The sequence below is a fragment of the Haliaeetus albicilla genome, chromosome 11 (genome assembly GCF_947461875.1).
Source record: "Haliaeetus albicilla chromosome 11, bHalAlb1.1, whole genome shotgun sequence".
NCBI lineage: Eukaryota > Metazoa > Chordata > Aves > Accipitriformes > Accipitridae > Haliaeetus > Haliaeetus albicilla.
In genome coordinates, this window is record NC_091493.1 from 26884185 (window position 1) to 26908866 (window position 24682).

Genomic DNA, 24682 nt, shown 5'->3' on the forward strand with positions numbered 1-24682 from the left:
CTCTCATAGCTCTTGCGTAATATTGTCAGTAATTATGGACTCAAAAAACAATGGTGAACTGTTACTATTTATATTAATGGAACTCAAATTGATAAGCAGTGGCTGGAAAGTTCACAAATCATCTGTGAATACAGTAGTGTCCATTTCCTGGAGTCAGCAAACACTTTACAGGCTGTATTTACTCTTGATTTCTTCCAGAAAGGAATTTGGGGAGGCAGAGTGGAATGACCTAAACAAGAATGGAGCCAGGGCAGAAGAGCTAGAAAGCTGTGGGACTGTGATCCTACAGAGCCAAGATCTCAGTTTTACATCATCCCTAACAGGAGAGCAGCACAGACAGCACTGCTTCTTACCGTCTTAGCTCTTTCCTATTGATTCTTTGACAAAAACTCATGGTTGCTTGAAGCACCCACACATTTTCCGCACCCAGATTTTTTTCTGTATCACAGATTTTCCTTGGAAATTCCCCATCTGCTTGGTGTTGAGGGTCAGCCTTATGGAGCAGTGATGCACTAATGATATGATGGCATAGTGCTATTCTAACCTTGAATTTCTTTATGGTTATAAACATGTTGTGAAAATAAAAAAGCTTTGAGGAATGTGTTTATGCAGAAAAGCCCATCTCTGAGGCACTATGTGCATGCGGTACGTCTCTGCCTTGCACTGTTACTGTGGCATTCTTGCCTCCCCTTCTGTTTTGAAGGCAGGGTTTTGTTTTAGCATTGCAGTTAACCTTTCAGAGACTTGTTTTCAAGGCATTCCACTACCCATGTTCATACGTCTGGAGGACATCATACCTTGAAATCTGTATGACTTGTAAAGGAGCTGATCTTGGCTAGAATCATCTCATGCATAGGGATTTTCAAAGAGCTTGCATGCTTTGATTGTACTGACTGGAAGTGCAACACTCCTGTAATGATTAACAGCAAAGGGTCAGGTTTAAGGGTGGGTCATTTGCTGTTGGTTCCTGTGCTTGCCAACACACGATACACAGGATCTTGTGACTGTGTTAACTCCAAACATAAGAGTGTTTGTTTGCATTTACATCACATCTCAAAATGTATTAGTGTGTAGAGTAGTCAGGTAACCTCTAAACAGTGAAGAATGGCAATAATCAGGTCACCATTCAGACATGTAACTAATATTAACCCTTATGAACCTGGTTGCTTCCATGCCTGTTACTTTGGTGCTGAAAATTATGGAAGATTTTTGGATTAGGTGGGAGGGAGAGGTGGAGAATTGCTGGCTTCTGAGCAGTAGGGAGAAGCAAGTTCCCTCACTTGTCTCCTACACAAGGTCAACGTATTGGATCTTCTTGTCTGATGTGACCGGCTCTGCTGCTGGCTCCTGCCCCATCCTGTGATAAGAATGAAGGAGGACAGACTGGGTGGGGGAGGAAGGGAGGCTAAAAGCAGCCTGGGACAACAGGAGGAGCACCCGGTTGTGTGAGATACGTGTGGGAGTGTCTGAGGCTCTTGGCTTAATATGTAATGGGAGGCTTGGTCCGTGCTCAGCAGTCCCTTGTGGTGTTGGGAGCAGAGGAGGGAGGTTCATGTGGCTTTGCTTCAGAAGTAAAAGAAGTTGTGGTGCATAATATTTCCAAGGAGGCAAGCTGTATTTGGTTTAGTCCCTTGCAGCCTGGGCTGGCCGAGTTGGCGAGCCCTGCAAAGCTTTCACAGCAAGGCCCAGAGAGGATTTTCCTCCTCCCTCGCTTGGGACCCCAGGCATAGCGATGAGTTCCAAGGAGAGTTGGCGGCTGAAAGCAGATCACTGCAATGCAGGGGCTTGTTGCAAAGACAAGTAAATGGAGGGACCATGGAGAGGAAGAGAGATGGCAGGTATCTCCTCCTGTGGACTTTTTCCCTATCTTGGGGGAGAAATAAAAGCCTGAAAAATCCTGGCCTCAACTCTGCAGCAGCCAGAGACTGACTTCTCTTGAGCCTGAGCTTTGGTGCAGTGAAAGCCCAAACCTGCAGACTAAACACAGTACCTCCTGTTTACTTCTCGTGGGCTGGAGTGGAGTGTATCCAAGGTGAGACAGGCCGGAGAGCTGCTCTATAGCCTATCAGCCCCCACTGCCCAGGCTGAGCAATGAGCTGAGAGTCACTGGGCTCCAGTGGAGGGCTAGCAGATGACAGGAGTTTGGCAGGTCCCAGCACCATTCCTACCAGACAGGTATCCGTATCAGCACTGCAGCTAGTACTCGGTGGGAGCCATTTTAGCAGTCTCAGCAGAAAAGGCAAGGAGTCATTAGACCACAGAGATTGTACGCCCCATTTCTATCAACAGTCTTTCCAGGCCATGTTCAAGGCATGTTAGTAGGGGAAGCCTGTCCTGCTGCTGCCCATGCTCTGGGGATGATTAGATTATTTCCTTCTCCAGAGCTGTCAAATTGGCACCTTTCCCAAGTACTTGGATTTTTTTTTTTTTCCATTTAAGTAACATTTAATTAGTTCTAAGAAGCTAAATTCTATTAAAGGTCTAAGCATGTCAGGCTGGTTTATTTCTGAACTTCTTCCACTGTGTCATGTATTGTTGAATAGGGAAATTGCTTTGACTCAGAAATGTACAAACATATTCAAGAAGTCCTCCTTGTTAACACTAGACTCCTGTTTATATGCTAGTTACCCTGGCAAAGTCTCTGATGTGTAACACTTGCATTAACATTACACATGATCAAAGGCTTCCGTGGTTCTTTCTTCCACTCCCCCTTCCCCCAGTGCTGTGACAGCAGAGCCCCCACACTGCCTCCTAAGCACCTCTCCTCTCCTTTCCAAGGGGTAGATGTTCCAGATGCACAGAGAAAGGCTGTGCAGGAGGTGTCTGACCACATGTTAGAGGGTTAAGGGTGCTGATCATGCAGACATACTCTGATATTAACTGCCCCACAGTAACATTCGTACTTGTGGTGGAGTGTCCAAGGTTCTTGGTCCAATGTCTGAGCTGTGCTAAGCGTGCAATTCATCACAGATCAACCTTGTTTGTCTCTAAAATCTACCCAAAGCAAGGTGAGGTTGTGCGTGTGTTCTCCCTCGCTCCCTTACTTATGTTCCAGCAGATGATAGAGACGCTCTGTTGAAATGTGTTACTGATCAAGCCCGTCCCAATAAAGTTGCCTGAGCCTTTAATACATATTAATATTATCCTGGGGTAGTTTGTGTCAAAGCCTGTCAGCGTGCATCATCCTTTGGGAATTACCATCATTAAGTCTCCAGTGATGGGAGTCAGGACATGCTTCTGCAAAGCTCCTTTGCTTTTATGTGGAGCTCTCTGCCCGTCTAGCACAAAGCAGACTGTTCTTCCCTCCTACCTTGCTCACCTGGACTGCTTACTCTCCCCAGAGGGGAGAAGGAGGTTGGTTTAACACAACCTTTAGATAATTTCTGCTCCTGCTGCTTTAGGCAGTCATTGTTCTAGGGAAGAAGATGACGCTCAAGTCTTTGATCATGTGCAACGTACATGTTACGCATCAGATATTGCTGCAGACTCTGACACATGAGCCAATACAGTGCAGTAAAAACAAACCTATATTTAAAGAGTCCTCGTTAACTGCAAAATCTAGCATACAATTTAAGAAATATCTCTGCACTTTAGCCTTGCCCCTGTTACACATGTGTATCTCGATACTATATCCAATTGAAGGATCATACATATTTTTTACAAAGCATGCCTGCCTCAGTGCACAAAGATGCAGCGTGTTTGGAGGATGAACCAGGACTGTGGAGTAAGGTAGACTCTTGCCTATAGGACTTCCACTTCGTTTGTTTGTCAAAATTAGAAGGTGTGTAGTGAATGAGGCAGGTAATTGCAGAAAAATCACAATAGTCTTATGGTGAAGCCTGTTAAATGTTGCCCTGGAGAACTGGATCCTGTTCCTGCCTCTACTACTCTGTTCTTTCTTGATGCTATTCCAGAGTCTTAAGCTAAATGTTCTCATGTGGCAACTGAGTTTGCGTTCTTTGATTTCTGGATGCCCAGCTTGAGACCTGAGGTCTGATCTGTGTTCCCATTGGCAGGAGGAGGCCAGCTGGAATTACTCTGCAGATACCCTTGTGCCCCACAGGGCTGAGTGTGCTGGAAAACAGGGGCCTGCAAGTCTTGAGACAGGCACCCGCAAGAAGTAGACGTTCAGATTCAACTTTCTCTTCACTCATTTTCCCATGTCTGTTGAGGAAAACCTTCTTTCAGTCATCCTGTGAAGATTAATTCAGTGCTTGCCAAGCATTCCAGCTCCACAGATGAACAGCAGAAACAATTTCAGGAAGAGATTAGAGTTTGTTCTTGCAGGTCAGGAGAGAGAAGGGATCTCTCTGGGGTAGGGGGTCAGTCTGGGAGTCAAAGACCCATGTTCAGCTCCCTGCTCTTGCAGATTTTCTCCATGACTTTGTTAAGTCTCTTAGCTTCTTTTAGCCTCCCTCCCCCATCTGCTGCACGGAGAGGAACGCTTCTCTGCCTTGCAGAAATGTAAGGCTGAGCACGTCAGAGGCTGTGAGAGTGGTAAGGACAGTAAGATTAGGTACTTCCAGTGTAATCCATGCTGGCAGTAGTTGGATGGAGCGTACTAAATAAAGGGGAAGAGAGTAGGAGGGAACAGGGAAGCAACTTGAATGATAATGAAAAGAAATGATGACTAATGCTGCATTCAGTGAGCAGAACCATCCTGAGGACTGAGCAGGGCAGAGGTCTTGTGGGAGAAAAACTGCAGGCGATCCTGTGATTACAGATTTATTTTGTGAGGCAGACGTATGCTGGGGCCAAATTAGCATGGTGCAGACAATCTCTGTGCAGCCATTTCCAAAGTTTTGTATGCCCAATGTCACTGGTCTCTGAGTGTACAGGGTTTTTTTCCAGGTAATTTACTCTGTTTCAGGACGAATCCTGTTAGGCAGATGGAGGCTATGGTTCATTTGCAGTTGGCACCCTCTGATTCTCAGCACAAGGTCTGTGTCTCCACGTGAGCTGACGAGCTCACAGCAGCGGTGGGGTATTATCCTCTGGCACCAGCCACTGCTGGAGGATGCTCTTTCCTCGCCACCCATGCCAGCAGGTTCACAACATCCAGCAGACAGCATTGTGGATGCTGAGGCTGTGGAATGGGGTTCTCCTCCAACCTCCCTGCCCTTTGTGTCACCTCCAGCTTTGGCCTCTGATCTGCCCTCCATCCTGTTTTTCTGTGTCTCTGTCTTTCCCTCATCCTGGCCCGTCGCTGCTTTCTTCTCCTCCCCTTCATTCAAGTTGGCAAATTCCTTCTCCTCCTCCACAAGTCCTGACTTCCAGCAGAAATGCTGAGAGCACTGGAGAGTTTCCCTGCCTTTAGTCCTGATGTGCCTGGTGCCATAGCAATCCCTTGCCACTCAGAAGAATGATCAGAGGGAAAACTACTCCTTAGCTACCTCTGCCCTGTGTTTGGGGCAGAGCTGCCTTGGGCTGGGACATGCTCAATGAAGAAGGGCTCTTCAGTATATTTTTCTGCCTTTCTCTGAAAGGCTGTGGACAAACAGTGACTTTCAAAGGCTTCTGACTTGGCAAAGCATTTTCACAATCAGGAGAAAGACTTTCCCTTGACCTCCAGACCACTTTTTTGCTAATCTTTGTCACCCTCCTCGTAAGGGGTATCTCATGGTTTGCAACAAAATGATTATATGCATTTGTTAGTACTGTCAGAAAATACTTTTTCCAAAATACCTCGCTGAGATAACTTGATTCCTTTTCCCCTAAAAACCTTTAAAAAAAAAAATCAAAACCAAGGCATCCAGCATGGAAAAATAAGTTGAGGCTTAGGACAGCAAGGTCAAACTTCTTGTAGAAAATGTTAAATGCGCCTGTAGGCAGGATAGGTACATGGAGGCTGTGGGAAGCATCCAGCATTCAGGAGCTATCAACATGTGCTATCTATGCTGGCAGTCGGGGGCGAGGGGGGGGAGGTTTACTGTGAGCAGGGTCATGGGGAATGATCCATTCTTTTGGTTTGGCAACCTAAGTGAAAAATCTGGGAAAGAAGATCAGACTGAGCCCAGTCTTTAAATATTTTCAGTTTTTCTTGCTGAAACAAAAGCCTTAAAGAGACCAAAAACTGAAAGAAAAAAATCTTTTGTGTTGAATGAAACCAGAAATAGAAGATTTTCTTCAATAAAAACAGGGAAAAAAAATTCTAGTTTTGCAGAATGGAGCTGGAGTTGTTAGAAGTTTTGCCTTCTCTAATCAATATTTGAGGGATAAAACATTCACGTAGGATATGAGAAACTCATATTTTATTCCATTCCTTTTATTTGAACCCCTATTTCTACTTCTTGGCTTTAAGGGCACCACAACTATAGGGTATTTTGATTCTTTCTCAGCTCATCCAATTGGAGTTGTTCCACATCATATAAAACACTGAATTAGTCACAGAGACAGAGAGTACAAGAGAATGACTCTGTTCCGGTAGAGTTAGGACATTCCCCTGGAAATGAGCACATCTGGTTCTTCTCTCTGCTATACCACATGTTAAATCATTTATGCACATTGGCATAATGGCAGCAGAGCTTCAAAGCAACATTTGAAAGAGCTAGTCTGATGCTTGAGATGCTCGCTTGTAAGTCACAGCTATGGGTAGAGTCCTCTCTTGAAGAGATAGGGATTGACTTTTGGTCTCCCCAAACTTGAATAGGTGTGTTATGTCTAGCATGGTGAGTTTAAGGACAACACCCACAAACTGGTTTAAGTCGTGTACAACTACAACCTGCTTTTCTCCAAAGCAGTTTTATGCATCTACCCCAAGAAAAACTTTTTCAGAATCCTTTGGGTGGCTTCCCCCAAATTCTTGAGCAGGTCTAGGAAATCTAAGCTAACACTTTTCCAGTAAGTTCATTGTCTTCCCCAAACACTCCCCAAAGCCTCACTGCATTATCCCTTTGTGTTCTTCCTTACTGCTGAAGGAGACACTGGGAGAAACTTAAATTAGGGTAGAAATGTCCCGTTAGGTCATCATGATCCTCCCTGTATCAACTCTCCTGCAGTATGTTTTCTAGTACTTTGTCCAGGCTAGTTTTGGATGAGTCAAGTTCTTTCATCCTTCTTAAGCCGACCGACTATCCTGCCACCTAATGCCCCTCCCTTGCTACTCAAACTACATTTTGGCTACTTTGTGTAGGTTTTCTTCCACCTACTTGGAGCATTCCCTGAAGTGCCTGTCCTTCCTTTGCTTTTTCACTCTGAAAGAATTAGTATTGCCTCTTGTCTTGGCTCCCTTGTCAGCCCTCTCCCCAGCTGAGCCAAACTTTATGTATTCACTCAAAGCAGCCCTGTCTGCAAGATGGATCTCGTCAGGCTAAGCTCTGAGGAGCCCAGGTTCCCTGGATCAGCCTTGTAGTTGGGAATGTCACAGAGAGCTCCCACAAGGTCAAAATCTTTCAGCGTCATCATATGCTTCCTCTTCTGGGATTGTAACATTACGGTGTGAAGCAATAGGGTCCCTCAGGCATCTGTGAGTGGATGTTTTTCCTTTACAAGGAGGGTTGTGAATCTCCTGGAAGAGCAACAGTGGAATTTCCCATCAAAGGTGTTTGTTGTAATACTAGTACCTTTGAGGCTGTAATGAGAGCTGTGGTGGATTCAGGCAGCAAGGTGGCCTCTTCAGACAGTGTCAGGGCTGGGCGTGATGCAGAAAGATGCAGTGACAAGGCCTTTGCCCTGAACCACTTGCAGTCAAAGCAAAGCAGTGCAAAGAAGGCCAAGCCAAGAGGAGAGCAGAGAGACGGGCTGGGGGGTGCTTGTGGCACAAAGCATGATTCATCAGGGGGTTTTATTGTTAGTGTTTAATTGCAGTGGGAAATGCCGATGCACTTTAACTTCACTTTTTGCTGTGCTGTCGACACGAATGAAGCTGAAACATTTTTAGAGAAAGGAGCTCCTAAAAGCTGCTGGATATTTGCAGATGTAACAGATGACATGTGGCTTAGGGTACAACTGCTCCACCCATTCCAAGGCATAGCACCTGGGTGGATGAACAGTTTCTTAGAAGGGTTGGTATGGTTTACATAGGGGTTTATTGCAATGTGTCCCCACCTTCTCTGGCTGAGCCATACAAGCCAGCTCTGTACTAAGTCCAGAACTAATAAAACATGGTTTCCTTTCTTTGACAAACCTGCTAGAAAAGCAAGTGGCAGTGTCTAATGCAAACAAAGCACTAGGGCAAAGTGTGGGATTGTTTGGTTTGTTTCTAGGTAGGCAAGAAAATTGGGTATTATCAGTAAAAACACCCCTGCTTAGTTGTCCCTGGGCCAATCGCTTGTGTCTTGCCCTGGATAAAGCATGTTTCCTGAAGTTGGACAGAGCTGCAGCTCAGTTCCTAGCTCAGCTTCTGAGGGTCTTCCTTGATCAAAGACTTGCCAGCTGTGCCAGGCTTTCAACATCGGTGTGACCTCTGGCCCCAGCCAGCCTTTCCTGAGCTGAGAATTTCAAGCCCTCATGCTAGGGTTGAACCCTATACTGAGAGATGGGGTGTTAATTGTGAGGTGGTACCTATATGCTGCCTATAAAGTCTTACTAAAGTTTTACTAAGCACCGTTTGCTTTCAAAGTCAGCCGAACTCGTCTGGAGCCCCATGACCTTGTGTACCTTTTTAGATCTCGCCTGTTTTCATACAGTTGCAGCCGCGCACCTGTAACAAGTCGCGATACAGGTTTCTCAACTATCTGCAGGTATGAAAGCTTCAATACAAGCGCCTTCAGTTGACCCGTAGGTAAGCCCTGGAGGTAAGAAGTAGGTTTCAGCAAGCTCAGGTGAGACTTGCCACGAGAGGGAGACATCATGCACACAGCCCATGTGTTCCCTGAATACATCCACCTAAGACAGCCTAGCCTGGTATTTTGTAACATGTCTGGACACATGCAGCTGTTAGTGAAGCGATGATGCCTTCGGACCTCAGTTGTGTGGTAGGTACCTGTGATAGAAAACAGGGACTTATCTTTTAGCTAGTCATCATCTTCCAAGCATCTGCAGCATGACTAACAGCTGCAAAGCACACAGAAAATGGAATCTAGATGTGCTAGCAATGGGATAGCACATGTCCAGGCCTCTCTGGGTCAGGTCAGGGAGATCCTGGTGCGAGCAGGACCATGCAGCACCGAATGAGATTTTTCAGATACCCACAGCTGGCTGGTGAGGCCGTTCCCTGTTCATACTGCAAACAGCCATTACAAAGGCTGAACTACACCCTGTAACCAGCTTCGGCAGGCTGGGCTGGCGGGAATGTTTGCACAGAGCTGTGAAAACACAGCACTGTGAGCACCCAGCTGCTGTGGCACCCGGGATGCCTGCCGCCGCTCGGGAGAGCTCCTTTGCTTCCTCAGCACCGGCCAAGAGATTTCATGGGAGAAAAGGCCTGTTCAGTACACATGGGATGGCTTCATTTGCCCTCCAGAGTGCGTCAGCTTTTCCCATGGCTGCAGCACAACGGCGGGGCTCTGTTTTCCTTTGGGAAGGGAAAAAGCTGCTTCATCATTGTGATCTCTGTGCAGTGTCCTGTTGATAAGATCAGTTAACAGCATCGGAGGAAAACTCTAGATTCAGGTCTGAAATATAAAGTGAACGGGGCCTATTTGTTTAATTTGAGCTTCTAAGGTTTAAATCCCAGAGGAAATTAAATTAGGTGCCTAGAGCAATGGCAGTCTGTCATGTTTATTTGCTGGGAATGTCACCTTTAATATCATGCACATATAACGTGTGTGTGTTAATGTAATGGGATATCATACTGTGCAGGAGCAGGCATGCTACAAGAACTGGAAACCTGAAATATTGTGAGTGAGGGAAGCTGAGATGGGATTGGATTTATTCTCATCCTTCTCCATAGGAGCAAAGACTCACTCACCAGCATGAAGGTGGTTTTGCTGATTGCAGGTGGGGATGGCAGCCTGATCTATGAGCACAGGCCTTAATGCTCTTGGGCCATTTTGATTGGGCTGCTTCTAAGAGGAGAAATCTTGTCTAGACGTGAATCCAGGATGACAATACTTCTTGCTTCAAAGCCCTTTTCAGCAGTTGGTGTGCTGCGGACACATGCCTTCCCCCTGCATCCCCAGGAGAGCTCAAGAGTGCTGGTTTCCTGTGCCAAGGGACATGGCTGCTTGTACATTTGGTTACACCCGTGCTTCGGAGGCTCCCTTCTTCTCCAGGAAGGAGAGCAGGTCTCCCCAGCAATGTGGGGTAGTAGGGTTTGGGGTGGTTTTTTTCTGGCGTGGGCTGTTAAGGACAGTCTCTTGAGTTGACACACTGTGTGAATGTCACTGCAGCAGTTTGTCATTGCAGCCTGTGACGCCTGCCCTCCACCAAAGTTAACTGTCTATGCAGGGCTTGCAGAACAGCACTGCGATCTTTTCTCAGCACGCTGCATAGAGCAGGCTGCCATTGCTTTGATCCCACAAACACGGTCCATGAGACAGTCGAGCTGTGAACTCCTGTCCCACTCCACTTGTCAGATCCTTCAGGGAGCCAGTTCAGCTCACTACATCAGTGGAATTCGATTTTTTTTCAGCTGGATTACCAAAATTCACTGAGAGGGGGCAGTGAGCTGCAGATGGGCGCAGCCGTCTCAGGAGGTTACACCCCAGGTCACTGCTAGCCACAGTGTTCCACGTAGGTTTGTCCCTACTCTTGGAGTCTGTGGCTTAGCCGGGACCTGACCTGTCCCTCGCCCTTCACTCTTTCCACCCTTTGCTGTTTACCTCTACATACCCTGTCTTGTTTTCCTCCAGCCTCAGAGCAGCTGGCTGCCTCACACACGTGGTTCCCATTTCTCTCCTGCCTCTGGCACCTTGGGAGCGCCCAGGGGTCTTCCTGCTGCGCTTGTCTTCTAGTCCCCCTGCCAAAGCTGCAGCTCCTCATTCCTGCTCTCTCACCCATCCCAACCTCTGGCATTTTTGCTCATCCGTGGATGGCTGAATATTCATTTCCTCCTTGCCTGATTGCTGTGAATACCAATTCCTCCTCCTTTTTCCGGCTGTTCTGTAGATTTTGATGTCTGCCAAATTGTTTTCATTCCCTCACCCCAATGCAGGCTGCACCTCCGCAGAAACCGATCTGCTCCATGCAGAGCCCCAGCTCCCCACCCAGCTCTTCCTTCTGAGCTGAGCGATCGGGTTGCCCTCCTGCCTCCGACACAGACAGACAGCTTCCTCCTGCAAACAGTCAACAAACAAGTGTCTCCAGTTCAACAGGCAGCATAGTTACAGGCTCCTGCAAGGAGACTGCAGTAGTTTGCGGTGGTACTGCGTGTTTCAGTGCAATGTTTCTCAGCTTGCCAGTCTGCAGATTGGTGCCAGGTTGCAGAGTCCTGTCCAAAGCAGCAAGCTCCTAGCTGAAGCAGGGTTTTTTCAGGCTCAAGGTATGATCAGAAAGGCCTGATGGAGGTGCCTGCATTCATGCTGAGCAGCTCGGTCATAAACCTGGAGTCTTCTGGAGAGGGAGGTTGCAGTTCCCTCATCTCCTGGGAAATCTGTGTGCAATGGCAGAAGGGTGGCAAGGTTGAAGGGGAGAGAACTGTAGACACGTGGTAGCTCTCGGATCTGGATTTGGTGTTTTCAGTTCTCTTCTCTTGCCAACCAAAGGAAGAAAGGGAGACCAGAGTCTTCCCTTTCTCTTTCTGTCCAATACCCCTGCTTGTGTGTTAACAAAATGGAACCCAGAGGCTTCCACTTGCCAAATAGCCCATGGCATCCTGGCGGTCACTCGCTCCCCACTGATGTTACTGGCACCAAGAAGCTGGTGGGCATGGGAGGTGGCTTCCTGCACAGAGGTGGGACAGGCTGGGGGCTCCTCTTCCAGATGTGAGTTGGAGGGGACAGCGGAGAGCAGTGGGGCTGGGCACTTAGCTCCATCAGTGTTTGGTGCTGCAGCGGTCCCTTTTCTGGGAGGGAGCACAGATCTCATGGCTGGGGAGAACAGGGAAAGGGGAGGCTGAGAAAGGGGGCATGGGTATGGTGTTTGCTTCAGGATGGAAAGCAATGGCAGAGACAGAGGAAAGGGTGGAGCAAAGGAAGGAAAGGAGGAGCAGAGGGGAAGAAACAAACCTGTAGGCTGAAATGGTAATAATCTGCTGGATACTGCTGCACCCTAACTCCCAGGAATGCTGCTCCAAGGCCCTGTCACCATGTGGGGATGTTTGCCTGGTCCCGCACTGCCATCTCTGCTCCTGTGCCAAGCCAGCTGGCCTGCCTGGAGCTCTGGCCTTTACGGCTGTTGTGAAGAGAGGCAGGACACGTTTGCTTTTGGCTATCATGTGCTTTTTTAAAGAGGGTGGGAGTTCCTCCCCTTGAATTCCTGGGGCTGGTTTGCCCCCCGGTGTCTCTGGTTTTTGTGACTTGGGGGGCTCTGCAGAGCCAGGGTTGTGGCCCTTAGCTGGGAATGTTGACCTGTTGGCAGCTGTTTTCCTGGGCTACGTTGTGCTTGCCAGCCTGGCCTTGAGATGAGCCAAAAGATTTCCCAGCACAGTCACGTGGGATGGGCATATACGATACAATGTGGAGGTGCCTAGCGCGGGCACCTCTGGGAGTACCTCCCGTACCCAGCATCTGGTTCATCTGAACAATGTGCTGCACTTGGGTCAGAGCCCTCCCCGTGCCCAGAACACCAGCTCTGTACGGGTCTCGGGCTCTCCCTGCGCTGCTGTTTCCTGATTAAACTGTGAGTTTAACTTCAATGGATCAGATCAAAGCGAGTGTCTCCCACTGTCTCTCCAACAGTTGTTATCTTGATCCCTTTTCCTCCTTCCCCACTCTGTCTGCCTAAAGCTGAGCCTCTAATTTTAGACTGAGGAAGATAATTGAGGGTCAAAAAAGATTGCTATATAATTTTAACTTTTTTTTTTTCAGTGGTTGGGGTAGGAGGCAAAGTTAGGAGCTCCTTGCCCTCAAACCTTTGTATTGAGGGAAAGAAGGACATAGGGGAAGGAGTGAGCTGGTACAGTCTGCTCTCTGCAGAAGTTGTTCTGTTTCTTTGCAGTTAGCTAAAACTATGAGTGTAAAGGCATAAACTACTGTATTTCCTTTGCAGATCCTATTGACCGAAGAGTTCGTAGAGAGAATGCTGGAAGATTTAGAAGATCTGAATTCTCCAGAGGAAGTAAGGCTGCGTCATTCCCATATCTCCCATGTACTGTCCCAGAGACCTCAGCCCGTCCTGCAGCTTGCCTTTGATCCTCCCCTCAGCTCACAGGCTGCAGCCCTGCCCCATAGACTTGAGGCCTTGCTAAACCTTCACATCTGCTGTGAACTAAGGCATTGAGAGAAGGGATTGCAAGAAATACAAGGCAGGGATGGGTATTAAGGGACTCTCTGCGTTTCCTTTCTGCTGGCATCTTTCCTAACGTGGTATCTGAGTGCCCTGAATCAAAGCAGTGCAGCCCCTGGGCCAGGGGCTCCAGGGTCCTTGATGCCGTGCATAGAGTCCTCAGCAGCATCTCTAGGCACATCACCTTCCCCACTTTCAGAAAGGGTGAAAGCGGTAGCAGCACATTTACTGCTGAACAATCTGTTGTAGGGGGCCTCCTTTTTTGAGTTTGGGGAGCAGGCGGGGGCTTTTTCACATCTGCTACTTGGCCTTTACCTGCTGCCCCTGCACAGCGTGCAGAGGACCATCACCAGCTTGGAAGCGTTATAGCAGCAGCCAAGGGAGCTTTATAAAGCTTTGCTGTGCGGTACTAAACTTCCCCCTGCCATGTGATCTCTTCCTGGGGAACATTTAACACCCTGTCTCCCATGCATGCCATATAAATATTCTGCTTGACTTCAAAGAGCAGTGGCAGAAGTGACATGTAATATTTTTAATCCCATTTTTTACAGCTCCCTGCAGATTCTAAAGAAACTTTCCTTGGCTTGTAGAGCAGCCCTCCCATCCCTTGCCCTGCTCCCCTCCCCCCAGGAAAATCTCAGGGCTCTAATTGTTTAATCCAGAGTTGATTTAATGCCAGGGTGTTCTTCACTGTGTGAGTGAGGGGAGCACACTGTTGGCTGTGCAGTGACTTTCAGGCCAGCTTTTATCCAGTTAAACCTAATCCAAAGCTCATTTTTGCTGGTGACATGGAAGCCCAGGAACACTTTGGTTTGAAGGCCCTTCAGTTAAGGCTTTGGATGGCTCATGTTCCTTCACTCTCCACTGAGAGGCAGAGGCAATGAGCGTGGCAGCTCCTGGCACAGTGACCGGGTGTTCGGTTCCGAGTTACTGTGACTTTGCTAAATTAAAAAGTGAAAAACAAACAAATGCAAAGGATGACTTCTCCAAGAGGATTGCTTTGGAACCACTCCTGTTTATAAAAAGGAAAATACTTGAGATGAAATGTGATCTTTCAGCATCCAGATTCCTCCAAGGATTTGTAACTTGCAGGATCCCAGTTTGGGCCAACTGAAGGCGTTCCTCAGCAGCCCTGACTGTTGCTGTTGATATTCATGTGCTAGAATGAAGCACTGCAAGGAGAGTCTTTCCTTTGCTGCATAAAGAGCCACCTGTGTTAAGTGAAATTAAGTGAAATGATCTGTCTGACTATCTTTAGCATGTTTTTCACATACCCTAGGCACTGAACTCAGAAGAATCCCCTGGGCAGTGTAGGGCCACTAGATTATATGGTACAAGCTATACACAGGGCTTGAGTTTAAAAAAAACAACCGTAAGTGGGACTTGGGCTGTTTATGTTTCCTAGAGGAGAAAGAGTGGGAGTTTATGGTAGCCACTATCCTGAAGGATCCTCCTGCCATGCTGCCAGATCATGGGTCAGACCCTGAACTGCCAGCCCGGCATACTAAGGTCAATGGGTACCAACTGCAGGTTACCCTCGTACACAGCTGCAAATGGAGCAAGGTCAGGAGAAAATTCATGTTGAACCGCCCTTGCTGCAGAGCAGCCAGCTGGAGGGGATCTCCTTTAACAGGAACCTGTCACTGAGCATGTGTTAATGTCCTTCAGAAACGGGGCGCTTGTGGGAAGAAAGACAAGTAATTGGATAAAGATGGATGATTCGCAGGTCACTGTCCCCTTGCACCAACTCTCTAATTCATGTAGCCCCTGGGAACCTTATGGCACTGCTGGCCTTGGTCTGAGGACTCTGCTAGGAGAGGACCACTGTATCTGTAACTGTTCTGAATTGTCACTGGTGGTGTGGGATCCCAGTGAGATTCCTCCCTGGGAGTCCTGTTGGGGCGTCAGGCAGTGCTACACCACGGGTGCAGCAGAGTTTTAAAACCAAAATCATCCTGCAAACCAGCTTGCAGAGCTGTCCCCCATGGGTTTTGGACTCTCAGTCTGGGTGCTGGGATTGTGTGAAATGCTTGTCCATCCAGCTGTGGGGCAGATCTGTAGCCTAAAAGATTCCACACCCCACCTCCCACACACACCCCCCAGAGCTGTTTTTGAGAGATCTGTGTGAATGCATGGGCCCTGGTCAAGGGTGGTTGTGAGAAGGTTTGGTGGTAAGGCTTCTTGGACCTCTATCCCCACACAGTCATGATTGGGATCAGAGATGTTGGGGTGACTTTCCAGCCTAAGACAGGGTGCCCTGGAGCAACATCAGGATGGGAACAGTGCACTTGCCTTGTTTGGGAAACATTGGCCAGAGACAGTGCAGTGTAAACCAGACTGGGGCAAAAAATCTCTGTTCCCTGTGCTTCAATCAATGTTTGCAAAACAGCCTGAGCAGCCGAGTGCCTGTGTGAATATGAGACATTGTATGGGTGCTCTGCAAAGCCTTTGTACCAGAGGTGGGTAGGGCTGGAGCAGAAATGCTGTTCAGGCACGCTGGCTCTCCCCAGCCACGATGGCACAGTTTGCCTTCCCAGAGCTGGTGGCCATTTGCAAGCCTGTCAACCAGCAGAGCTGCGCTAGCTGACGTGCATCCTACCCTGTACGAGCAAGAGTTTGAAACCTGCCATAAGACTCCCTTTAAAGCAAAGAGGGGGCTCTGGGGGCTGGGGTAGGTGGAAGGAAAGGCACATGGTCAGATAGGAGGGGAGATACTTGTGCTGCAAATTTTTGGAGAAGTCGGGGGGCGAAATGGTGATGGGGGCAGAAACCCTCCAGAATCCGTCTGATGAAATAAACAGCACTTGGGCTGAAAACTCAGAACTTTATTTTGGCAGCTGAGGCACAGGCCACGTTATCTAACGTCCACTGCTATCCAAAACATACTGATGGGGAAATGTTTTCTTAGTGGCCTCTTGTTTTAAAAAATAATAACATGGGGCTGCCTGCCTTTGCCACGATTTTGTTTTTTCTGTGCAGGTTGCAGTGATATACATTAACTGATACTCTTTACTGTCTTACAGTTTAAACTTCCAAAGGAGTACAGCTGGCCTGAAAAGAAACTGAAAGTTTCCATCTTGCCAGATGCCGTGTTCGACAACCCGCTGCATTAGAGCTGAATTACACCCTTCTAACAACTGGGAGAGCCAAGTTACTGTCCATTACCCAGTGACTCACAGGATAATTAATGCAGTAAAAACTCTGCCTGCAAATAAAAGAGTTTGCTGCACAACCACTGCAAGCAGAAGAGGAGCTACTCAGCACCAGCCCAGACCGAACTGAGCCCTTTCCTTTATCCTTCCCAAGGCTGAGCTCTCTGGGAACAGCCTGCGTATGTGTGAGTGCGAGTGAGAAATATTTAACTATGAAAATTAGTAGTAAGAATCCTTTCTCCTAGCTACAGAACTCCCCTCTGCCTTAGCCCAGGGTGTAGACGCTCTGCACGCCTGTATTTACACATGCATTTCTGCCAGGTGTGAGCCTATAATCCATGGATTAAATGTTCTTTACGTGACTCTGGAGTCCTTTTGTTAGCCAAAATTTTACTGACTGCAGAACTGTTCTTCCATGTGCTATTTTTTTTTTCTTTTCAGAAACGGAATGGTATTTCCCCTGTTTAAAGGAGGCCAAAAGCTCACATGCTTGAAGCTGAACAGATTTAAAGATGAACTTTCTAGTTCAGTCAAGAAAAACAAACCCAGATCCTCCCTGCCCTCAAATTAGGCATGTTTTAAGTGTTGGTCTTGGTGCTATTAGCTATGGTATCGCTGCAAACAGAGGCAACTTTATTCTCGCGCATCCTGTCCTTGTGCCTGAACCCCAGGGAAGGTCGCAACCTCTGGTTTTGCACAAGCAGGAGGAAGAAAGCTACCGGGGCGGGGGAGATCTCCTGTTTACAGTGTGTTTATCTTTAAAGAGATACTGTCAAGTATTTTTTCCTTGCTATTGTACAGAATTTGAGAAGCTAGAAAGGACCATTTGTTCACAGGGACAACTTCAGCAGCTCTGCAGGATCCAGGGGGCTGCTTGAAAGCGTATGAAATGGAGATCTCTGCTGTCCTGGCATAGCGGAGAGGAGTCTCAGCCTCAATAAAGCCAGCTATTCTCCCTGTTCCAGCAGGGTTGTGCCCTAGTGCAGCTCAATTTTCCCCTCTAGCCTCGCTGTGGTGGCTCTCGTTGTTGCTGACTTCCCTCCTTTCAGACAGATTTGAACTGTAAAGCATCAAAATCAGTTTGAAAAGACCCTCTCTCTAGATCTGTGTGGCTTCCTCCTTGGAGCAAAACGTTGTATGCGGAGGAGACGGTCTCTGCAGGGTCAGGTTGTGTCTCTGCATCGAGATGCTGGCTCCTGTGGATATGCTGCAGCAAACCACCGCAGGCTTTGCCCCCTGCTGCTGTTGCAGGTTGTTTCTGATGCATATTCCCCAGCCTTCCTCTGCCCATTGTCTTTTGGTGATGACTCTTCACTCCTTGTCAGGGGAGATGCAGCTTTCCTTCCACCCCTTTCTGCCTACAAGATAACTTGGCGATTTATACACAATTGCTGTGTGATCATAATGCAAGTATAACAAAAGCTTTTAACACTTAACTCCCCTGATCAAACAGGAAAGTCCAGGAGGCCTCACAGTACCCCAGGGTTGGTTTTCTGTTTGTTTTCTGATTTAATTTCTTCCTGGCACAGTCAGCTTTGATGTTTTTTGCATATATTTGAGACTGGTTAATGTTGGTCAAGAAGCAGAGCTAGGAGCCACAAAGCTTTCCTTGGACTTGCTACAGAATTCCTCTGTGGCCTCAGGCAAGTCACTCAATGTGTCTCTGTGCAGAGAGGGTGATTATTGACTAGAGGGCTGTAGGACCTACCGAAGCATGCCAGGGTTTGCAGGGGAGGGCGTGCTTTGTGTACAAAGTAGTATTTGTATTATTATAATTGTTGTTATATTATAATTTAAGGCAGGCCAAATGCAGGGTCCAACACTGCTCGGCAGAACCTTCCTTTCTGCAAAGCTACGAAAGCAATTTACATGTAAATGAGTTTGTCATTTTGTCTGAACTCAGAGGATCATCTTAAAATCCTGCTGCGAAAGAACAAACTTTCAGATATCTGCATGTGACAGCCAGAGTGATTTCTGTGCTGTGGCAGACTGCATTCATCCGTGGGATCTCTTGGCCAGTTTTCATTGTCCTGGTTAGCACTAAGCATCCCTTCTGCACTGTAGATGTATATGCAGGGGACAGCGTGGGTGAGAAAGCAGCATGAAAATGTACCAGTCCAGCTTCAAAAATGACATGCCCAAGTGTCCCACCACAAGATTATGAACAAACAGATGATTGTGGCAGTTGGGAAAAAGGCAAGGGCAGCAACTACAATTTTGTCCCAAAGCCATCCGCCAACAGTAGTCCATGGGCTGCTCTTGTACGAGCTTGCTGGGGGTGCCTGCAGCAGAGCTGGCCCATTGCCATGATGCTGGCTGCTCTTCCTTGTTTCCAGATGCTAGCTCTCATTAAAAGGAGCTTAAAATCCACATCTTGGTGGAGAAGGGACATTTGGAAGGTCAATTGTTGCTGTTCCTGCAGAGATCAGCACGGGGCAGAGAGAAGTCCATCAGACCCTCTCTGGGCTCTGACACACATCTGGAAAGCTTAGGACCTCCTGCCCTATGAACTCTTTGAGCCTTTGCAGCGGGGATGTGGTGCTGTACGCAGGGAAAGCACCTCCTCCAAGCTGGCTTGTGCTCCAGTTCTGCTTTTCTTGTGTGTATGTTTTCCTCACCATATTTACTCTCATCAGACGCCCTGGGTTGGGTTTTCATTGACTTCAGAGGGAGCATGCTGAATGCATTTGAAAATCCACCCAGTATCCTTGTGTATGTGTATTTTTGTTCCATGTCATGTATTTATATATAGTTCTGTGTATTTGAGTTATGAACAGGTGGCATGCCAGAAATCTCTATTTCTGAGACACTTTCTCACAGATCTTTGCTGGTAGCCAGATAACAATTGAGGAGAAGGTTTGAAGGGAAGGAAGTTAAATCTTCCCATTTAGTTAAGGGGAAAAATATTAGATAAATAACTGCTAAAATAGAAATCTCTGTCTTATTGCTAGACCAACTGTAAGAGAGAAACTGGTGAAAGTCAGCCCTTAAGCTCCAAGCTTGTGTCGCTGCCTCTCAACAGTTATTTAAGAATAAGAAAGTTGCGTGTTACTCAGTATCGTGAAGAGCTGTGCACCCACAGGACCTCCCCTCCCCTGATTCACATCAAGTTTGCAACCATGCCAAAGGCTTACTCATTGGCAAGTAAATGAGATTTCAAGTTTGGATGTTTTCATCTTGGGGCAAGAGGACATGCCTGTGTGTGAAGGAAATGGAAAAGAAACCGTTGTATTTTAGTGAGCAAGTAGTTTGAAAAAGGGAAATGCATCAGTGTCAATAAACACCACGTTTTTTTTCTAGTCCAAACTTGCTGAGATGGTAGGTCCACTAGTGCTGATTTTTTTCCAGATTGTGTAGAAGGTCTGAAGCAGGATTGTATGAAACCAAAACCTTTGAGGCTTCTGTTGGCTAAAGATAGTAATGGAAATGAACACAATTTAGAAGCAGCAAGTAGAGGTTTTCTCCCTCCTGGAGAAATCTTGCGATGCAGATCGATAGGGATATTTCCAGAGATGAAGAGCCTTATGGCAGACCTGCAGAGCCTTGAAAATCCAACATGTGACAGCAATTCTGAAACAAGAGAAGTCCCAAAAGCCAGGACTACTCTCCTTCTCAACTTGTGATTAAAAACAGAAGAAGGAATGTATAGTTTCAATATTAAAGTATGTGGGATACGATCTGAGCAGAGCAGTCAGTCTTGTAGCTGATGTGACCTACAGTGATATTTTCAGTGGCTTAGATAGGTGGTGCCTGCTGTGTATAATGTCTTTGAGGATGGTGATATATTGGTTTTACTGTACATAGATTTGCCAACAGTGATTTGAAATGATATTCTGAAGCTCTTCACTTCAAATATTCAGTTGCTCTTGGATGGCTTTTGAAATGACACCATCGGGTCATCAAATGGTCTTTGAAGAAGTGGGGGTTGTGTTGTTTTTCATCTGTGACCAGTAGAAATATTTAGGGGGTGTAGCTTTTAAAAAAAAAAAAACAGTTGAAAGTGATGCTTGGCTTGGAGGGGGCAGATTGCTGGGGAGAGGTTGTGTGGTGGGGGAGCAAGTTAGCAGGCTCCCTCCTGCACCCACAGCTCCGGCTTGTTCAAGGCAGTGCAGTCATTATGCATCTCAGGCACTGCAATGGGAGCTAACGTGGGTGCAGGGAAGTTAGAAACCAAAGTGAGAATCATCAAGGCCTCAGCACAGCATGGGGGGCCTGCAGGCAAGTCCTCGTTTCTGTGCCAGGACCCACTGAGGTCCTGCATTGGTGCAAGGAGCTGGCCATGCACATCCTACTGCATGTTCACACTCTGGCCTGTACCCGCCGCTGATGGTAGAGACTGCAAATGGCTGCGTCAGCTGCATCTGAGGTTGAGTCAAAGATGGGGAGTGGCAATGTGGCTGCTTCAGTCTCCTTTGTTATTCTGGTTAGTGTGAGGTGGGGAGCGGAGCTCGTGCTCCGCTGCCCCTCATGAGAACCTCCAGGCTGGTCACTGAGTGAGCTTTATTGCTCGCCCACCGTCCGCTCCCTTCATCAAATGTCCCCCCAGCTCCTCACAAAAACCTTTCTCAGATGCTTCACTGGAAAATGTTTGGCTGACTGCATGCTTCGCAGGACGCTGTGTTAGACGACAGGTCGGCATGGGATCACGGCTGCTCGGCTGTTTATCTGTCCTGATGACTACTCCCTCCTCCTAGGTAGGCATGTAGAGTCCATGACCCATTTTGCCGGCTTCTGTCTGGCTGGGGCAAGGCAGCGTCATGTCAGGTGGGGAGAAATGGTCCGCAGACCTTCAGGTCAGAGGAAACCCTTAGACCTGTGTGTCTGATTGTCCCCTAGCCCAGGGCACAGCCTTGCACCCTGTGGCTCTGCTGTATGAAGTCTTGGGCTTCAGCTCCTACAACATCACAGCCAGGTGAGGAGAGGGTCCAGCAACATGAGAGCCCTTCTGCCTCCCGGGGACTTGGTCCTCTACGTGACTGCCCTCCATTTAGAGTGTATGTTGTGCCTTAATTCTCCCCGTGAGTGAAGCTGTGAGGGCAGATGAATTGTCGAGCAACCGGGAATCCCTTTCTGTGCATCTGTCCCTATCGATAAATGCCAGCCTGTGCAGCAGCCAAACTGTATCCAAAACAATCTCGAAATGCACATTTGCCAGTGGGGTTCACCTCCCAAGATTTTAAAGCTGGATTTAGGTCTCTGGGACCGTGGCAGTTTTTAACGAGCTCTGTAGCAACCTACTATTTTTATAACATTTTTTCTGTTGTGTAGTGTTTGCTTCTTTTCTTTTCTTTAAAAAAAAAACAACCCTTGTGTTCTACATGAGTCCAAAATTTCAAATGGAGAATAAGCCTGAGGTTGCAAATGTGTTTTAAACCCGGCCCCGCATTGACCTGTCTCTCTCAGGCAGTGAACCTGTCGTGTGTCGTGCTTCACCACCTCTTCATTTCTACCATGATTCTGTTTCCCCTAAAATGGCTGACAGACCATAAAATCATCATAAGTGGCACATCAGTTCAGAGACATCATTTCTAGTCTGCCGTGAAGGTAGCCCCTTCCCTTTCCCTCGCTGAAAGACCACGGCATCATTCACCGTTCAGCTCATAGGGCCCTGATAGCAGGAGAGGAACATCAGCTCAGAAAGGGCTGCACATGGCAGATGTGGCTGGCCAGTGCCTGGTTGTTTTTAAACTGTCCTGACGATGTGTCTCCCCTCTTTAAAAAGAGGAAGAGAGAGGGGAAAAAACCCAATCTCGAAAAGCCGGAGGAAAATTTCCAGCCGATTGTTGTGTTTTGCAAACACTGGTCTTTTCTCTCGCCTTCTCTCTCCACTCCCGGCGAGGCTGGAGATGAAAATGGCTCCTTTGTTCCTTTCCCTGGGGCCCAACTGCAGCGAAAGTGCGGCTCCGGAAACCCTCTGCTGCACGAGCGGCGAGGGTGGGAGGGACCGAGCTGTCGCCGTGTGCGGTAGGTCCTACATAAATACGGCATGTGTTGACAATGCCGCGGGCAGGATGGGCGCAGAAGGACTTTGCCATGCTGGCAACGAAGCTCCTGCACCGTTCCTCCTGCGGCAGCAAGCGGGCTGCGAAACCCGCAGGGGGCAGAGGAAGGGGAGGTGGGTGTGAGTGGCCGTGTCATCCCAGCAGTGACTGATCACGGGCTGGGGGGCTCTGGGCCCTTTTGTTCTTGGCTTATGGCTTTCCCCAAAGTGGCAATTTGCAGCCCCATGGAAGCAGACGGCATCCCGCTGGGGGCTTATACTGATGCCCTGGCCCCTGCGCCGGGATGCTCCCTGCACCCATGCGGCCCTGGCGTCCCAGTGCTCCGTGTTTGGCCACGGTTATGCTCCAAACCCAAGTTTAGTCATTCAAAACCCTTCTCTCATCCAGCCCAGGTTGGACACGCCGGCTTTTCCCTTTTTTTAAAGGGGTGGATGTTTTTTCTGCTCACTGGGGATGCTACTTGTTTTGTATGCTGGACGGTTTCTGCAAAACCTAGAGCAAAGGCAAGCTTCCCAGGGTGGAGGACATGTGGGGCAACCGGGACCGCAGCGAACCCTGACCGCTGGGGCTGCCCTCGGAGCCCGGAGGTGAACCTTTCTGTAGTTCAGCCGTGTGTGTGTGCGAGTGTGTGCGGTCTGCGTGCGCAGGGTTGTGTCGAGCGAGGAGCCCAAGGATGCTACCGACGGGGCTGGAAGGAGCCCGCGTTTCTGCAGCCGGTGTATCAGTACCTTGTAGATGGCCTTTCTTCCCCCTCCCCTCCTCCTTTTTTTTTATAAAAGACAAAAAACAAATGGAAAGCTAAACTAGCAGAGGTTTTTAAATATTTTATATTAGTTTCTAATGTAAATTCTTACATTGTTATTGCAGTGCTGGGTGTGTTTCGCCTGCACGTGACTTTTTGTAATATTTTTGTGAATCACTAAACGTTTTTTTCCTCTCGTGTATTCTAAGTGCATTAAACGTATTTGCAGAATTGTCAGTGTCCTTCTCTGCGGGTGACTCGGCAGGACCGCCTGCCTCTTGCTCAGCCCCGCAGCTGCCTCGGCAGCCCCTTCTCCTCCTCATTGGCACCTTCTCCCCCTGGGCCTGGGGAAGCAGGGTCTGTCACCCAGACCTCCTGAGTGCAAGCGTGGGAGAGAAAGGGATCTTCCTTTTCCCAAAAAAACTCAGCAAAACGACCGGTCCTGGGCCCCACCAGGTGCAGGATCCTCCACAAGCATCTGCCGGTGAAACCCCTTGAGCCAAGGCAGCCTGAGCGCCCTGACAGCTGGGGTTTTCCATGCTGTTAGGACAAGCTGGGATGGGGAGTGCTTGCACGTGGGTCCGAGGACGCGGCCGGTCGGCCGAGGGATGGCAACCTCATCTGCCGGCATGGGAAGGAGGGAGCCGGGGTGAGTGCCGGGTCAGGTCCACACTCCCGTCCTCTGCCAAGTGCCTCTTGGCTTCAGCGGGATTTGCGGGGGTGTGGATGTGCACACGGAGACCGAATATGTTGGAGAAGAGACACAGCAAACACTTATGAAAAATTATTACTGAGCTAATGTTGCAATGATTTCCCAGTAACGCAGAACGATTTTGCAGTAATCTTTTTACACTCCTCGGTAATAAATTCCTTTAAGGTCAGAGAGAGGAAGATTGGAATATCTGGGGGGGAAGGGAGATCACTGTGCGCAGAAGAAGGGTGACAGGGAAGGGAAAAGATGCGTGGGGAGCCAAAATCCAGCTTTGGGCAGGTTTTGCAGTTGCTCTTCAGGGGTGTTATCTCATCCCTCCCTGCATTGAAAAAGGAGCAGTCAGCGGAAAGCGTTCCTGCAAGGATTTGTTTTCTTTTGAAGTTTGGGGTGAAAACCATCCTTTCCCAAAGAAGCTCTCCTGCAGCCCCATCCAGACAGGAACTGTCCCAGCCCCAAGGCAAAGCAGCAGGATCTCCAAGCACCATTGGTGCAGAGAAACCCATGCTGAAGGGAACGTGGCCATATCTCGGCCGAGTTTAATCACGTCACTTGAGGAAAACTTGCTGGTCAACTGGGATCCCCAGCAAGGTTATTTACCTGGGTGGGGACAGGGGGGACAAGAGGCTGCCTGCAGCTGGTCCCCTGGCCTGAGACCCTCCGTGCCTCTCGCCTTCCCAGGCCCTGAAGCATTTGCAAGCACCGGGCTGCCCCACTAGGACATCCCGGCAAGGACGGCAGAGCCAGGACCGGCCAGGGATGCTGCTGCTCACACGGTGCTGGGAACCCTCCCCACCAGCCACTCAGTTAA

At 48.4% G+C, this 24682-nt stretch overlaps 1 protein-coding gene across 2 annotated transcripts in view; it reads left to right on the plus strand.

The window, feature by feature from the left end:
- SUFU (SUFU negative regulator of hedgehog signaling) overlaps positions 1–23393 on the plus strand; it is a 99499-nt gene extending 76106 nt beyond the window's left edge. For both annotated transcript variants that reach the window (XM_069796867.1, XM_069796868.1), the window contains exons 11-12: positions 13030–13098; positions 16290–23393. In XM_069796867.1, the coding sequence (XP_069652968.1) occupies positions 13030–13098; positions 16290–16379 (159 nt within the window). In that variant the 3' untranslated portion in view covers positions 16380–23393. The remainder of the gene's footprint in view (positions 1–13029; positions 13099–16289) is intronic.
- The last annotated feature ends 1289 nt before the right edge of the window (positions 23394–24682 follow it).